The sequence below is a fragment of the Sus scrofa genome, chromosome 5, assembly GCF_000003025.6.
Source record: "Sus scrofa isolate TJ Tabasco breed Duroc chromosome 5, Sscrofa11.1, whole genome shotgun sequence".
NCBI lineage: Eukaryota > Metazoa > Chordata > Mammalia > Artiodactyla > Suidae > Sus > Sus scrofa.
The window spans coordinates 11,831,034-11,848,860 of record NC_010447.5 but is presented as its reverse complement, the minus strand read 5'-3'; the positions used below and the strand labels follow the sequence as shown (position 1 = coordinate 11,848,860).

The 17,827-nt window shown below is 41.2% G+C and overlaps 1 protein-coding gene across 44 annotated transcripts in view; it reads right to left on the bottom strand.

The window, feature by feature from the left end:
* Positions 1-17,827, bottom strand: part of RBFOX2 (RNA binding protein, fox-1 homolog (C. elegans) 2) — a 271,803-nt gene that overhangs the window by 56,465 nt on the left and 197,511 nt on the right. For all 44 annotated transcript variants that reach the window (XR_002343803.1, XR_002343804.1, XR_002343806.1 and 41 more), the window contains 1 exon segment: positions 6,480-6,704. Coding sequence is in view for 41 of the 44 variants with exons in the window: in XM_021091012.1 (XP_020946671.1) it covers positions 6,480-6,704 (225 nt within the window). In the remaining 3 variants the exon portion in view is untranslated.

The following is a 17,827-nucleotide window of genomic DNA, read 5'->3' as shown; positions in this document are numbered from 1 at the left end:
AGACCTTGACTTAAAGCAGATTTCCTGAGTTCCAGCTCTGTTATGAGCTATCTAGCTGTAACCTTGTTCAAGTTGCTTAAAACTGCTGGCCTCTGCTGTAAAAGGAAGCCATGAGAGGATTTCTAAGATCCATTTTAGTTTTAAAATTCAGTGATTCAAATCAGGTTTTAACCGACTTCAAAAAATAGTATAAAATATTTATGGAAAATGCATAATTCTTGTACCCAGGTTAAGAAAAGCCATGCCACCAAATTAACCACTGGTGCTTCTTTATCGTCCCCCTAACACTCAGGAGGGCAGCAAGGGCCAGCACTTTTTAGCTCTAGTCTCTTTTGGGTGGAGCAGGGTGTGGATGGGTGGTGGTGGGAGTGGGGTTAACAATAGTAAAAAATTAATAAAGAAACAAAAATAAATAAATGAAGGATGCAAAGGAGAAGCAGTAATTATAAATTAATATTAACAATTTGCTGAAAGGGTTTCTTGAGTTTTATGTGATCCAAAGGGCAATTCTGTCCATTCAAAACTATGCATGCCAGGCTCTGAGTGTGGCTTTCTGTAGCAACTTTTGCATTTTCAGGGGAGGCAATAGTTTCCTCCTCAATCCATCTGTGAAAGTGCCAACTGCTCATTGGCATCAATGCTTCAGAACCGGAGTGTACAAGTAATTACTTTTTAAGGATAAACTGGTAATGAGTGGGGGTAGTTTGTACAGGCTCAGCGTCTCTACTTGTCGTTATTTGGGAGGAAAATTAGGGCCTCTTTTGGAAAACTGGATGGCTGGATGAATGACTCTTCTGCTGTCCCAAGCCCCTAACTCCAGCCTGGAAATGGAATGACAACGATCATACCTACACTATAGGCTGAAGGTAACATGGCCCAACAATACTCAATGGGAGAGAAGGATTTGGGCTCCATTTTTACCATTATATTCCGGAAGCCCTCGTGTGGGCAAACGGATCCATTGTTAAGGGCTGTAACTTCCTGGCTGTTTTAGTGGGTCATCAATCCACAAGGCATCTTCAAGTAAGGGTTGGTGAATGGCTAGACTGATCTTCTGATAGTTGAGAAATCCAAGAAAATCTGGCTTCACTCCAGAGAAAGAGTGTGCAAAAAAGAGAAGAAACTGAGGGTGATGAATAATATGGGACCTGAGTCATCTTTATTTAGAGGTCTGAAGACCCACCAATAAGGAGGGTTGTAACATCTACACTATTTCCTCAAATCTCTGCTTTAGATGCACCAACAACTGTATCCAAACACTTCAAATGATGATTCTGACTAGCATCTTATCTGCCTTTATAGGCTTCTTTCATTCACTCGAAATCACTTACTAAACATCCATTATACGCCACTAGGAGTAGTAAGAAGGGGGCAAGTAACAGTTTCTGCTCTCAGGGAAAGTAGGAACCGATAGGCTGGGAGAATATGTATACAAATATAAACCTTGTATCTGAAGATCATTCACCAAAGATTACCTACTTCAAATGCTTTGGTTACTTATGCCTGCTGGCATTTGGAAAAATATCTAAACATATAGGAACTGAGGCCCTTTCTTCTCTGCGGGTGGGCTCAGTGATAACCAAGCCTCTGCAAACCCAGGAGGGAGACCCCTAACCGCTCTCTCTCTTGCTAATGCACAGTATGGGACCAACTGACTGTCAAAACAAGCTCTCACTTAAGGGCACAAGACACTTCTAGACCAAATGTTCTAGAAATACATTTGAGGAATAAAAATTCCAGACTTCATTGCTCATTTCTCAGGAAAGAAAATTTCCTTCTTGTTCCCTCCATCAACAAGATGGGACTAACCAACATAAACAAGATCTATATTAAAATACAGCTGTAGCTCACAATTAAAAAAAAAAAGCCCAAATAAATGAGGTCAACTGGAACAACTGATTTAAAAAGATGGGAAAAGCAATTATCTTAACCATTTAAACAAGTAATCTCCAAAGCTTTTCTAACTTATTCTCACTACAATCCTGTCATTGTGGTGCATTATTAACTTCACGTGATCGATGAGGAGACTAAAACTTGGAATGTAAAATAATTTATCCAAGACACAGTTACTGAAATAAGGATGAAAACTCTTGGATTCTGATCTCCTTATTCTCCTCATCCAGTCAGCTGTTAAGTTCTGTTTAATCTCCCCTCATCATTTCTCACCAATCTATTTCCTCCTGCATTTAATCACTGCAACCCTCAGTCCAGAACCTCACTATCACCTCCAAGCATAAGACCCTTTCCTACCCAGTCTTCCTGCTTTTTGACTCGTCTGGTACAGTCAAGAGGTTAGGCTTCTGTAGCACAACTCTGCTCACTTTTACTTCCTGCTCAAATACCTTTGGTAAAGTCATTTCTCAGCTGGGCATTTAAATGCTCTTCCCAATTTGTACTTTCTCCCATCTTATTTCCTACTAGTCTCCACCAAGCACCCAAAGCTTCAGCCACATAGAAAGCCATGCTTTCCACTCAAGGACATTTTCATCTTTTCCATCTCTCCAAGTCTGCTCTGAGAAATGACTTTCCTGATTCTTCTCACCACCATCTAAGTGTGTCTGAATTCTAGCCACTCATGATACAAGGTCCAGATCAATGCCTCGCTACCAAGAAGTCTAAGCATCTCTCTCTTCAGATCTCCCGTGGCACACCTGTTTCTTCTTTCATTTTTTTTCTCTAAGAACTATTTACTGAGTAACTGTTAAGTGTCAGGAACTATGATAAATTAGGGAATGCCAAAAACAAAACCCCCCAAAAATTACAGTTTAGTTAGGGAGACAAAAGTGAACAATGAAAAAAAAAATATACCTTATAAGTTCCACTAAAAATGGTCAGCTCAGGAGTCTATCTAAGCCTAAATGAAGGATACATAAATTTGGCTCTGCCCAGGAAAGTCAAGCAGGGCTTCCCAGCAGAGTTAACACTTAGAATGCATGGGAAAAGATGCACAAGTACCTGCTCAGAGGACCAGTCCGTAAATACACTACCTTCTTTCACTGAGTTGGAGATGGGGAGTCAGAATGGTAGACTGGAGAGTAAAGACTTAAATTCACCAAGTGTAAAAACAATAATATAACACATAGGGCTATGTTATGAACCATGATGAAATACTGTTTGTAGAAGCAATTCTTCTTCTTTTTTTTAATGGCCACACCTGAAGCATATGGAAGTTCCCGGGTCAGGGACTGAATCTGAGCTGCAGCTGCAGCAATGCTGGATCCTTTAACCTACTGTGCTGGGCCAGGGTTTGAACCTGAGATGCTGCAGTTGGATTCTTAACCCAATGAACCATGGCAGGAACTCCTGGAAGCAATTTTTTTTTTTTTTTTTTTTTTTTTGGTCTTTTCTAGGGCCTCACCCATGCATGTGGAGGTTCTCAGGCTAGGGGTCAAATCAGAGCTGTAGCCACTGGCCTACACCACAGCCATAGCAACGCCAGATCTGAGTCATGTCTGTGACCTACACCACAGCTCACAGCAATGCTGGATGCTTAACCCATTGAGCGAGGCCAGGGATCGAACCCACAACCTCATGGTTCCTAGTCGGATTCGTTAACCACTGAGCCACAATAGGAACTCTGTCCTGGAAGCAATTCTTAAACTGAAAAGTGTTATATAAATTTAAGATATCATTTATTTATAAATAACATTGCTTCATATCTATCTGTTGAATTTAATTGGCCACAGGAATTATCAGACTCTTTTTAATAAACATATAAGTAGAAGGTAAAAGTTTAACAATAATTTCTGTTGTCAAATCTAGGTTTTACAACCTACTGCTCAACCTCTCTCTATACACATACCACCTCCCCCAGAAACACACCTACACACAACTTCCAGAGGTAAAGCGGTGAATCCACTCACATTTAAAATATACACTTAAAAAATAAGAAGTATCTTCACCCAGAGCTTCCTAATAACTTCCCATTTTATTGTTAAGCAACTTTCTAAAATTATAGAACCTGTGCTATCTCTATAGGCACAACTCAAGGATTTTCCATTTTTCTCAGCACCTATAATTTCACAATTTACACACAATAAGATTCCTAAACTTATTTCAATATATCTTTAGGAACTTAAATTTGTCAATATGACACAAAACTATGTAATGAATAGTTTCTAACATGGGTGAGGAATCTTAATAGTACATTATTTCCATTAAGGGACAGAACTCACTGTTCATCTGTCATTAGAAACACACAATCCGGGAATCTGAAACAATGGGAAATAGTGGCAATAGGGGAAAAAAAAAGAGAAAGAGAAGCGGGCAGTGGTGAGGAAAGGCTCGGGGCAGAGTTGTAAACTGCCAAGAAGTGGCTCAGGATGGGACCTCCGGTGACCACGCATGAATAGGTCAATGACTCCTCTCCTCCAAACAGTAAGAAAACTTGTCAGTCACTTCAGGGTTCTGGAAACCAAAGGCAGATAATAAATAGAGAAATTTCTAGGGAAAAATGCTAGAGCTTTAGGGTAAGGCCAGCGGGAGTCAACCACCCTATTGCCTGGGGCTACCCGAGCCCCAGGCCTCAGCTCTGCTGGGAGAGCTTCTCAGGACAGGGCGGAGGCCACGTGCACCAGGGGCTCTGCTGCCAGCGGGAGGCACCGGGTGGTGACGCAGTAGAAAACCACAGCTCTAAGCAGCAAACTTGTCAGGACTCAGACAGCGGAAATACAGTTCTTCTAGCTTGAGGTTGAGGTCTGACTGGGGTGAGTGGTGGATCAGCTAGAAATCTGAAGGGAAGATCCTGAGACGTAGAACAGCCAGATTTCCCCGGCTGGCTGTGAATATATGGATGAGGCTGGGGAGACATAAGAGGGCTCAAGAGAAAGAAAAAGCCAAGGTACCGTGAGACCCGGCTGAACTCCGAATGTACTTCCCAACCCACAGACCCACAGGCGGTGGAAGCTTTCCAAGATCGAGGTGCTTAAGCACAACTTCTGCCCAAATCACTGGCTGACCACTAAGCTACGGAGACATAAGGGTGACTCCTCGCCAGGCTAAAAAGTAACACTGAGAAGTAAAATCACTAAGCAAACACATCAGTGGCTGCACACCAGGGAGGAGTCACAGTCCACAGTTTAAGTCCAGGCAAACTGTTTAAAACACACACACATACCCTCACCTACAGCTCTCAAAACAAAACAAAAATAAAAATAAAAACCTCAGAGTTGCTAAAATATATTACTAAAATGTTCAATTTATTGAAAAATTATAAGACATGCAAAGAAACAGGAAGAGTGCGGCCCTGACTCAAGAAACAGGCAGTGCTGGAACCGGGGCTCTGAGTGGGCCTGGATGCTGGAGTCAGCAGATGACTTCAAAGAAGTGATTACAAATGTATTCCAAGAATTAAAGGAAACACGATGACAAGAAGGAATATCAACAGTAACGGTGAGACAACAGTAATACAGAAAATAAAAGGTATGGATGAGAGCAGTAACGATAATAAAACCTCACATGAATTAAATTCTTTTACGTCTCCTAAAAGCCGCTTGAAGTAGGTAGTATTGTCTTCCTTTTATAGATGAGCCAGCCAAGGCAGAGAGCGATTAAATGACTGGCCGAAGGTCACGCTAAGTAGGGGCCACATTAGGACTCAAACCTAAAAAATCTGGCAGACGAGCTGAGCTCTTAAATCATTTACGCCATCCGGCTACAGATAAAGAGAAGAGGGTGAAGCAAGAAAGTGTTCTAGAGTTCTGGCACCAAAAGTTGCTAACCGATTAGATGTAGAGATGAAGGAAATAAAGAAATAAAGAATGACTCATAGGTTTGGATCGCCTCATAGGTGAGGGTAATCCAGTAGTATCATTATATGACAGAGAGAGGATACAAAGTAAGAGGGAAACAGGTCTAGGACCCAGCCCCGAAGTACTGCAACAATTAAAAGCTGAATAGAAGAGTTCCCTGATGGCCAAAGAGGTTAAGGATCCAGTGTTGTTACTGCTCTGGCTCGATTTCGAACCCTGGCCTAGGAACTTCTGCATGCCGCAGGCATGGCTAAACAAAACAAAATGAAACAAATCAAAAAATCTGAACAGAGACAGAGGAACCAGCAAAAGACGAAGAAAGAACTTCCAGTGCTTAGGAGGAAAACAGGGAGCATCATGAAAGCCAAGAGCTAAGTGTTTCGAGTAGGGCGGAGGAGGCACTGTGCAGACTGCTGCTGAGATTGTGTAAGATGAGGATGGAGAAGGGACCACTGTAAGAACAGTAGCCCGCTGCCCTCATCATTGCACTTAACCTTGCTATACTGTCTGTCCCATCTCTAGACTGCTAAGCTCCTGGTCGATGACCATGAGCTTTATTCTAAATCCTCATCTTCCAATCACACTGCTTGGAGTAGAAGGGAAACGACATGACCGCTACGGAATATAACGTAACTGCAAAGTCAACTCAAAGGGCTTTCGGGTACGATGAGCACGCGGATTTCAATACGAGGACACGCCTCCTCCCATCCACCCCCTCATCACACATACCGTCAGAGATCCGTTCTGTGTGCTGGGGGAGTTGCTACTCTGCTCCCCATGGGCTTGCGTGCTGCCGTAGAGGGTCAGGTTATGCTCACTGGTCTGGCCGGCATAGTCCTGAGTGTGTGGCACTCCATACTCGGCGGGAATTCCATTCTGTGGAGGTGGCGGAAACGGGATTGTAGTAAAAGGCTGAACCATTGCATCAGGAGTTGCTGTTGGCTCCTGGTTACCCTACGACAAACAGAGAAAGAGAAAATAAGGAGAAAAAGCGACTTTAAATTCCCATTACATAACTATTTGAAGGTCAGTAAACAAAATTCTCACTGCAGTATTTTCTCACTGCTCAGGTAAAATGGAACATTCTTGCCTCAGGATTAGGAGAAATATTGCTACATGTACACATACAGAAGTATGTGTGGAGACACACGCACACATGCCCAATTTCTATCAACAGGCCCATGACCATATTAAAGCTGACCAGTTAGCAAAGGGCCAAAGTTTTATATTAAACCAAAAATTTTTAAATGTCAGGAAATTTTTCACAGAAGATAATTTATAAGCATTGAAAGTAGTTTAGGCTATTAGTATTTTCTTTAGGACACTCTATTCCTTTAGTGACGCCTATGGAAAAACAAATCAATTTCATTAAGTCACAATTCATAGCAACAGTCAGAATGACATTATAAATTAAATCCTCAAAACCAGACAATATAGACCTCTAGATTTTAAGAACACAGAGTTTAAGAGAAAGTTACTATTAAAAAAAAATTAACCTTTAGATTTCAAGGTAGACATTTATTTAAGCTTTAGCTATGAAGTTAATAAAAAAACAAAAACCCCCTTCCTTAAATTAGAAACATCAGAACTAGACAAAAAAATTCCCCAGACAAAAAAGATTTTGCAAAGACCTCCCTTCTCAACAACTGACCTCCTGACTTTCTATTTTATTTTACAAAAGGCAGAGCCTTATTTTACCAAAGATACACAAGTCTGCAAAGCCTTGGGCCACTGTCCTTTTTTTTTTTTTTAATAAACTCAATGAATTTTGTTACATTAATACTTGTACCACAATTGGGGCATTGTCCTTCTGGAAGTAGCTGGCAGAGATGGCCATATGCTTCAAAGTGTTAGCACTCTGATAAGCTTTTTTCCTTATATTTAGACATCAAAATCACTAAGGATCAAAGAAAAGATAAGCTTATGTCACTTGGTTTCCTCCTAGTCACGAGCATCACTTCAAACAAGGAAGCAACTCCTCCTCTTTGTTTCTCTCAGTCCCAGTTACCCTTCTTTCCCTCAACTTAAGACAGGGCACTCTACCCACTGAGAGCTGCAGGAAACTGAATGTCCAGCAGCATTTTCTTAACATCATCCCAGGGTTTCAATGTTACCTTGATGGCCATTAAACTCATACTATCTCAAACAAAATGAATCCAGAACTGGAGAAAGATCTCATGCTATTTTTAAGGGAAGGTTCAACCATCATTACCAAAACGTGCATAAAATAAAACAGAACAGGAGTTCCTATCATGGCGCAGTGGTTCCAACTGGGAACCATGAGGTTGCTGGTTCGATCCCTGGCCTTGCTCAGTGGGTTAAGGATCCAGCATTGCCGTGAGCTGTGGCTCCCGATTAGACCCCTAGCCTGGGAACCTCCATATGCTGTGGGAGCGGCCCTAGAAAAGACAAAAAAAATAAAATAAAATAAAAAATAAAAAAATAAAACAGAACAAATCTATGAAGGCTGTTTATAAATACAGAAATATAGCATCATGGATTAGAAAGTTGGATATTCTTAAGATTGACCATGTACCCCAAAGCCCTCAAACCCAACCGAAATCTCGGTAGGTATTTTTGCATAAATTGACAAGTTGTTATTAAAACTTAGAGATGCAAAGACCTAAAATAGCCAAAACAATTTTGAAAAAGATCAAAAACTGGAGGATTTATACTATTTGACTTCAAAAATTCTTAAAAAGTGATAGTAATCAAAACAGTGTGGTACTGGCTTAAAGACAGACAAACAGATCAATGAGATAGAAAAGAATCCAGAGATAAACATATATCTTTAAAGTGAATATTAAGGCATCAAGTCAATTCAATGGAAGAAAGGAAAGACTTTTCAAAAAATGAAAAACTGAAACCCAATGGAAAAAAATAAACCTCAACTCTCACCCTGCATATGCAAAAGTTAACTTGAAACAGGTAATAGACCAACATGTAAGAGCCGAACTATAAAACTTCTAGGAAAAAAAAAAAATCAGGAAAATCTTCACAACCCTGTGATAAAAAAAATTCTTGGAACATAAAAAATAAGAACTATTAAAGAAAAAATTGATAAAATAGATTTCATCAAAATTAAAACAAACAAACAAACAACCATTCTTTGAAAGGCACCATTAAAATAAAGAGACAAGGAATTCCCGTCATGGTGCAGCAGAAACAAATCCAACTAGGAACCATGAGGGTGCGGGTTGGATCCCTGGCCTTGCTCAGTGGGCTAAAGATCTGGCGTTGCTGCAGCTGTGGTGTAGGCTGGCAGCTGTGGCTCTGACTGGACCCTTAGCCTGGGAACCTCCATATGCCACGGGTGGCGGCCCTAAAACACACACACACACACACACACACACACACACACACAGAGACAAGACAGAGGTTTGGGGATTCACAATACATATATCTGGTAAAGGACACATACCCAGAATCTATAAAGATCTGTTACAAATCATAATGAAAAGAACAAAGCATGTTTTAAAAATGACAAATGACTTTACCAACAATTTCCCACAAAGAGACCAATGAGCAGAAAATACATGAACAATTATTACTACTTTTTTTGGGCTGCACCCCTGGCGTGTGGAAGTTGCCCGGCCAGGGAGTGAACCTGAACCACAGCATTGACCTAAGCTGTTGCAGTGACAATGCCAGATCCTTAACCCATTGTGCCACAAGGTAAGTCCCATCAACAACTATTTTAAAATATATAAATAACTGTTTTAAAACGAGTAATAACCAGTTATTTAAAAGAGTAACAAAATTTATATTATAAAATATATAATCAGGAGTTCTTGCTGTGGCTCACTTGGTTAAGAATCCAACTGCAGTGGCTTGGGTTGCTGCAGGGTTCAATCCCCAGCACAGCACAGTGGGTTAAGGGCTCTGGCGCTGTTGCATGTGCAGTGTATGTTGCTGCTGTGGCTCAGAGTCAATCCCTGACCCGGCAACTTCCATGTGCTATAGGTACAGCCATTAAAAAAACAAAAGAAGGAGTTCCCGTTGTGGCTCAGGGGTTAACGAATCTGATTAGGAACCATGGGGTTGCAGGTTCGATCCCTGGCCTTGCTCAGTGGGTTGGGGATCCGGCGTTGGCGTGAGCTGTGGTGTAGGTCGCAGACGCGGCTCGGATCCCAGGATGCTGTGGCTCTGGTGTAGGCCGGTGGCTACAGCTCTGATTAGACCCCTAGCCTGGGAACCTCCATGTGCCTCGGGTGCAGCCCTAGAAAAGGCAAAAAGACCAAAAAAAAAAAAAAAATCTAAAAAAACAAAAGAAAACAGTATATAATACAAAATAAGACCTGAATAAATATAAAGATATAATTTGTTTCTGGAGGAATACTAAATATAAAAAGACCAATGCCTCTCCAAATAAAATGTATATCTAATATAATTTCTCATCAGAAGAAAATGATGTCTAGAAAAGGAAACAGGACATAATACTTTTCCAATTTACCTATGAAAAACTACGAAGTTAGGAAAAGGAAAAGCTACGAAGAGGGGCATGCTCTAACGTATATTAAAATTTGTCATAAAATCACTCTGATCAAACAGTAAGAATATACCAAGACTAATGGAACACTGATAATCCTAAAACAGATTGAGTTTACACAGAAACCTAGAAGACAAAGGCGGCATTTCAATTCATTGGGGTCAGGCGGAATGGTTTATTTATTATATGGTATTTGTAAATGCTGACTACCTGCCAGAAAGAAAATACTCATACTCCATTCCAAAAAAGGAATGAAATCTATTATAACAACCAAAACAGAAGAGATCTTGGGAGTATTATATGGGTGCAGGACTCTTAAGTAAGACTGTAAACCTAAAAACCAGAAAGCTGGGGGCGGGGGGCGGTTGGCAAGGTAAGTTGGGAAGGAAAGAAGAGAGGTGGGCTGGGAAGGAGCGGAAGAGAGCTGGGGAGAAATGGAGTTCAAAGCCAAAAGAAAAACCAACTGGGAGAAAACATCTGCACCAGGAAAAACAGACACACTGGTTATCATCACTAAGGCAACTGATAAGAAACACACAAGAGAAAAGGAGGCAGAGAATGTAAGTGAACAATTCACAGAAGATGAAATACAAATGGCTATATGATGAAAATGCTTAACCTCGCTAACAAATTAAAATACACATTAATAGCAAAATAAGTCCAATTTTTTAGTCGTCAAATCACAAAAAAATTAAGAACAGTTTTATTGACATGTAATTGACATACACTGTTGGCTCCCTGAATCTGTGGGTTCCACATCGTGGATTCAAATGATTGCAGACAAAAAATATTAGGGAAAAAAATTCCGGAGAGTAAAACTTCAATTTGCCATAGTCTGGCAACTATTTACAATGTAGTTACAACTATTTACATAGCATTTACATTGTATTAGGTATAATAAGTAATCTAGAAATGACAAAGTATATGGGAGGATGTGCATAGATTACAAGCAAAAACTATGCCACTTTATAGGAGGGACTTGAGCATTTGTAGATTTTGGTACCTGTAGGGGGTCCTGGAACCAACCCCCTGCAGAAATCAAGGGACAACTGTACAATACGCCGCACCCATTTATTTACAGCGTACCATTTGCTAAGTTTTGACATATGTATTATGTACACTCACGAAATCATCGCCACAATCAAAATGGTGAATGTTTCTATCCAAAATCCCCTAAAATTTCCTCATGCTCCTAATGGTATATATTACTTTTGTAACAAAGCCTATGAAGTATTTTTAATATGAAAGAGAACGATGAAAAATGTAATAAGAGGACGGCAATACGCTGAAGCACTGAATCACTGTGCTATTCTTCAGAAAATAGTAGTGACATTATCTGGAGACAAAAAATCCATAACCGTCTTTCATTTTAAAGTTGCACAGCATCTAAATGCAGCCATCCGCAATGTCTAAGAATCACATCCACACAGTACTAAGGGTTGCTTTATTATTTTTTTTTATATATTTATTTTTTTGTCTTTTTGCTATTTCTTTGGGCCGCTCCCGCGACATATGGAGGTTCCCAGGCTAGGGGTTCAATCAGAGCTGTAGCCAACAGCCTATGCCAGGGCCACAGCAACGCGGGATCCGAGCCTCGTCTGCAACCTACACCACAGCTCACAGCAACACCAGATCTTTAACCCACTGAACAAGGCCAGGGATCGAACCCACAACCTCATGGTTCCTAGTCGGATTCATTAACCACTGTGCCACGACGGGAACTCCCAGGGTTGCTTTAGGTAGACATCTTCCCTTTATTTAGTTCCTAAAGATTCTCTTAGGAAACCTTTAAATTTTTACCCATAATTTTTCAGGGAAAAAAATATTCTTGTCATCATTGGTATATAAGTTCTTTTCATGATATCAAGGTCAGGGTATTGTAAATGATTTCTCCTTAGCTCTTCCGGGTGTCCTAAGGAGGACATAAAAGAATCCTTTCCCTTTTCTTTCAAATTGTTTAGTGCTATTTACCTACCTACCTACCCACCTGCCCACCCTGCTTCAGAGGCCCTCACGGGATTTACTGACCTAAAGATAGATATGAAAGAGAAAATTCAATTTCAGGTGGAGTGGCAAATGCGGAGAATAAGAGCACCAAAGGTCTCCATAGATCTACCCTCCAACTCCAGGCATAAATATACTCTCAGAGACACAGGAAGGATCTACTAAATACCCGCCCCCCCACCAGTGGCTTAAAGACACTGTTGCCCAGCTTGATTAACATGGCAAAGGGGGCTTCTAATGTGTCCTCTCAGAGTCTCCTTGACTCCAGCCCCGTCCTCACCTCAGTCCTGCTGGGGATGCTGCTCCGGGCACACCAAGCACAGGGTGGTGTTACCTTGCCCACGGAGCCAGTCCTGAGAAAATGGCCCAGTCAACTGAATAATCGTGCCAGTTAACAGTGGGAGATGCGGGAAGGAAGGCAAAAAACGTTTTATAGGATCCACTGGTGGCCTTGGCACTATGTGTTTCAAAGAAATTCAAGACAGGCAGAGACTGAACTAGCTCCCCATCCAAAAAGGGGAATGTAAACCTCTGGTAGGAGGTCCTTAAGAAATTCTTGGTAGTTTGTTACCTACAGAGATGAAAACTTTCACTTTTTTTTTTTTTTTTTTTTAGTTAAAAACCATGATGTTTACATACCAAAGAAATGAAATTGGGATAGGAGTGATTTTGCACTTTAGCTCATCCACTCTGCAACGTCTAAATATATTCCCACGTATACATTATTATAATTTGGAAATGGTTACATGGTTTCAGATGTCTACTAAATTTCCAGGCTATCCTCCAAAGCTGTAAGGTCGGCAGGGAAGCACTGCAGCCCCAGACAGATGTAACAGTTCACATGATTATCTCCAGGCAAGTGTTTACGTCTGAGTTCATATGAAAATGCTTTGTTTTTAATATCGTAAGCTAAACAGCTCAAGTGTATCTCATCTGAGAAAATGAATTAACTTTTTCGTGCAGTCTGCAAAACTAGACCCGATTTCTCTTTTTCCTAATTTAGCAGTCCATGACCTCTCTATCCACAAGATTAAAAACCAGACAGTAAGCAGTGCTGTGCAAATAAAATGTCTACCTGGCCTAACAAGAATCTAATAAAGATTTATCCATAACTCCTTTCTTCCCTAGAATATAAATTAAAGATTTTGTGTGAAAGACGAGAGGAAAAATACACTACGGTTACCTCTTCGGCTTGTCAGGGTATCCCGCCGACAGGCGAGTGCTCTGCCAGCGGGACTTCCGACGCCGCCTCGCAGCCTCGCGCTGCCCGCGCGGCCCTGGGCCGTGGGTGCGCCGCCCGTGGACACGGCCCTCCGCCCTCCCGCACGGCTCTGCTCAAGTGTCAGCTACCCTGAGCACTCCGTGGAAAACGTCAACCTCCATTTCTCCCCATCCCCGCGCAACAATCACAGGACTTCCTTTTATTTTGTCTTCTCTACTAGAACGCAAGCTTTGTGAAGACAGGAGGTGCCCTGTCTCCTCCACTGTTGCAGCCCCAGCACTTAGAACCAGGCCCGGCGTACAGTCTTGCAGGACGCTCTGACTGAAGGGCTTCGCCCCAGCAGAACACAACATGTCAGGTGATGTCCCCATCGTGCAGAGAGCTGAGAGGACGGAAGGAGCAGGATGCACCCCGTTTCCCACTATCCACACGAATTCACTACAGGGATTGGCAGAAAATTATAAACAAAGAAATCCCTTGGTGAGCTGCCTTTCCAGAAGCAACAGAATTTACAACTATATGAAAAAAGTCAGATTTTCCGAATTTCAATAAAACTATCTACACTTCTAACTACATTTAAAAAGAAGATACAAATGAGTGAGAAAACTGCTTTTCTAAAGTTATTTAGTAATAACTGGAAGAAAGAGAGAAAGAAAAAAAAACAACCCTGAAGAGAGCTACATGAAACAGACAAATCTGGGTTATATTTGATATTTCAATAATTATTCAACAAACCAATTCGCTACCCTGCTATCTTATCATGATATTATCTACACAAAAGTTCAAGGAGAGAAATTAAATATTAAGAGGACAAAAACAGTATTTTATTAGGAGTTCCCTTGCGGTGCAGCAGGTTAAGGACCTGGCATCATTGCAGAGCCTCGGGTTGCTGCTATGGCACCAATGGATCCCTGGTCTGGGAAATTCCATATGCCACGGGCGTGGCTAAAAAAAAATAGTATTTTATTTCACACGGAATGCAGGTCACTGTGAATCAACAATGTTAGGGATGCCATCTCTTAAGTAAAGCTCAAGACAAATACCCCCACTGGAGAGGAATGTGTGCATCATAGAGACTGACCATAATTTTGGAAAATTTATTATTTGCCAGTGCAAACAAACTTGCTTATTCCACTACTTGGACACTACCTATAATATCATCAAAACCACCTGAGACCCAACAAATTTCACTTTTTACAAAGGGCAACGTGGGAGCGCATGGTTAGAACATCATTTCAATCAAGTTCAGCTGTGCCATTTACTGTAGCTGTAAAAACTTAAATATTAAAAAAGGAGAGTTCCCATCGTGGCTCGCTGGTTAGCGAATCTGACTAGGAACCATGAGGTTGCGGGTTTGACCCCTGGCTTTGCTCAGTGGGTTAAAGATCCGGCGTTTCTGTGAGCTGTGGTGTAGGCCGCAGATGTGGCTCAGATCCCGCATGGCTGTGGTGTAGGCCAGTGGCTACAGCTCCAATTCGACCCTTAGCCTGGGAACCTCCATATGCCGTGGGAGTGGCCCAAGAAATAGCAAAAAGACCAAAAAAAATTAAAAAGTTACCACCTACTTTCTCATGCTCCAGTTTCTTAAACTGAAAAACAGCAAGGTCAACACTATTATACTATTGTGAAGAACTGGTAAGATAAAATATGAAGTGATTAAAACCCTATATTTTAAACAAAAATTGCTCTGAACCACTGCCAGCACCAGGTAGATCACTGGCCAAACTTCCACAAAGTAGTAAAATATTAAAATCCTACTGGACGCCACTGTAATGGATGTCATGTGAAATAAAGAAAAACTTAATGACTGAATATTTATGGGAACGATATTTATGAAAACAAACTATAGATATAAAAACTAATTACAGTGGTAAGGAAACCAACTAGCAAAGAAGAAAATCTACTAAAGAAGTTTCCATAAAGAACAACTAGCTGAAAAGGAAAGGGGGTGAGATATGTGAAATTCTATTTCAATCCTAAGTTGTGGGTCAACAACTGTTTTTGGGCACTGAGGTCATTACAAGGAAAGTTAGAAATTCGCCTCTTAGGAGTTCCTGTCATGGATCAGCGGTTAATGAACCTGACTAGCATCTATGAGGACGCGGGTTTGATCCCTGGCCTCGATCAGTGGGTGAAGCATCCAGCATTGCCATGAGCTGTGATGTAGGTTGCAGATGGGGGTTGGGTCCTGCATTGCTGTGGCTGTGGTACAGGCCAGCGGCTACCGCTCTGGACCACTAGCCCGGGAACCTCCATATGCCGCAGGTGCGGCCCCAAAAAGACAAAAGAGAAAAAAAGAAATTCACGTCTTAGGAGTTTACAGTCACATTAGGGAGGCTACAAAAATGCCAGTACAATCAGAGCAGCACCGCAGTGGTGACACAAACCCAGGTTCCTACTGCCTACTAAATACATTTTAAACTCCTTTAGACCCTTCCCTTACCTGTATTAGCAGCTTACATTTAATGAATGCTTATTACAGTGTCTGGCAATATTTTATATACTTTATACACATTAACTCATTTAATTTTCACAACCCTAAAAGGTGGATATTTCCATATTCTCCTTTTATAGATAAGAAAACTGACATCTGAAAAGGTTAGGTAATCTTATCAAAAACCACTCGGCTAATAACAAGCATAAGCGGACTCAAATCTGAATCTAAGCCAATTTTAAAGCTGCTGTTGCTAGTCACTAATCCTTGGGGCATCTCGAGCGGGGTCCTCAACCATTTTCCCCCATATTATACACAACTCCTAACTGTAATTCTGCGTCAGCACAACTCTAGATGCCAACCCCGATACTCCCTGACTAGGGTGCTTTCCCCAGTCACAGGCAGACTTCTACAGCAGGGCTTACAGTCTTATCCCCATGCCGTATCCACGATCCTAAACATCCACTATACTGAAGAACTCGGCAAACTCAAGTAATCCCTTCTCCACGAGGCCATCCTAGAAAAGGAGCATGGTAGAAAGCAGGAGCCAGCACGTATTTTCCATAACGGACCAGACGGGAACATTCTAGGCCACATGGTCTCTGATGCAACGATGCTGCCGTTGTAACTGTTATAAAGCAGCCAGAGATAAACCAATGAGTTTGGTTGTGTTCCAGGAAAACTTTACTCATGGATACTGAAATATTATTCTTTTGATTTTTTTCTTAACATTTTAAAATGTGAAAATTTCATGAGCCTTACAAAAGCAGGCAGTGAGCCAGACTTGGCCCGCAGGTCACAGTTTGCTGATACCAGGTGTAAAAGAAAGAGGTTACACTTTAGAACCAAATAAATCTGGGATCCAGTCCTGACTATATGACCTGTGTGACTCTGGACTGGCGATTAAGCCTTGATGTTGCCATCTATAAAATGGACATAACAGCATTTATTGTAAGGTGGAAATGAAATTAAAAAAAATTCAAAAGTACCACATACAGTGTCTAATACAGCAGAGCTTCAGTAAGTGTTTGCATTCTCCCTTTCTAGTTAGAAAAATTTCCTTCCTCTCCTGTATTCTCAAAGCATTTAGCCTGAACTACAAATGTGCACAGACATTTAAGTTCAAAGCCTTATATTTAACATATCTGGCCATGGGCCTTATCTCTCCTATTAGATTCGAAGCTTCATTATAATGAGTGGGGTCTGTTTTGTGCAATGTAGAGTCATATATGGTGCCTAATAAATACTGTGTCAAATAAACATTTTTTAAATAAAGGCATATTAAGATGGAAAGTCAGATGTATGTTTATGGCAGCAAATTGCTTTGTCTGGCTAGAACAGAGAGAATATCGAGGGATAATGCATATGAAACAAATGTTATCTTCAGCTGATGTCAAACTGGAGCAGAGTGCTGGGGGTAGGAAGAGAGAACTGATAGGATACATTAGCAAAGGAAAGAATCACATTTATGTGCCGGTGCTTTAGGTACATGATTTTGTAAACGTAGAAGTTAAGAATGATGTCTTTCTCCTTTGAATCACATGGAATAAGAGAGGTTATATATGCATTACCTGTGGTCTCCTGGTGTATGATGTGAGATACGCTGAGTTTTAAAATTCTAAAGTCAAGCATCCTATCAAAGTAAACAGGTCCCATCAAACAGGAAAAATGTATAAGCCAAGGACCAAAACTCAACCCTTTTATCAGTCAGTCTATTCTCCACGGCAATCCCAGAACTTCAACAATCACCTGCCGATGGGTGACTTCCAAGTATTCTTTTAGGTCCACCCATGCCCTTTTCTCCCAAGCTTTCGCGAGAGGTAGGGTAAAAAGAAGAGCATGAGCCCGAAAGACAGACCCTGGTTCAGATCCCAACTATACCTCTTAGAAGATAGGGATGAATGACTAACCCTTTTCTAGCCTGTTTC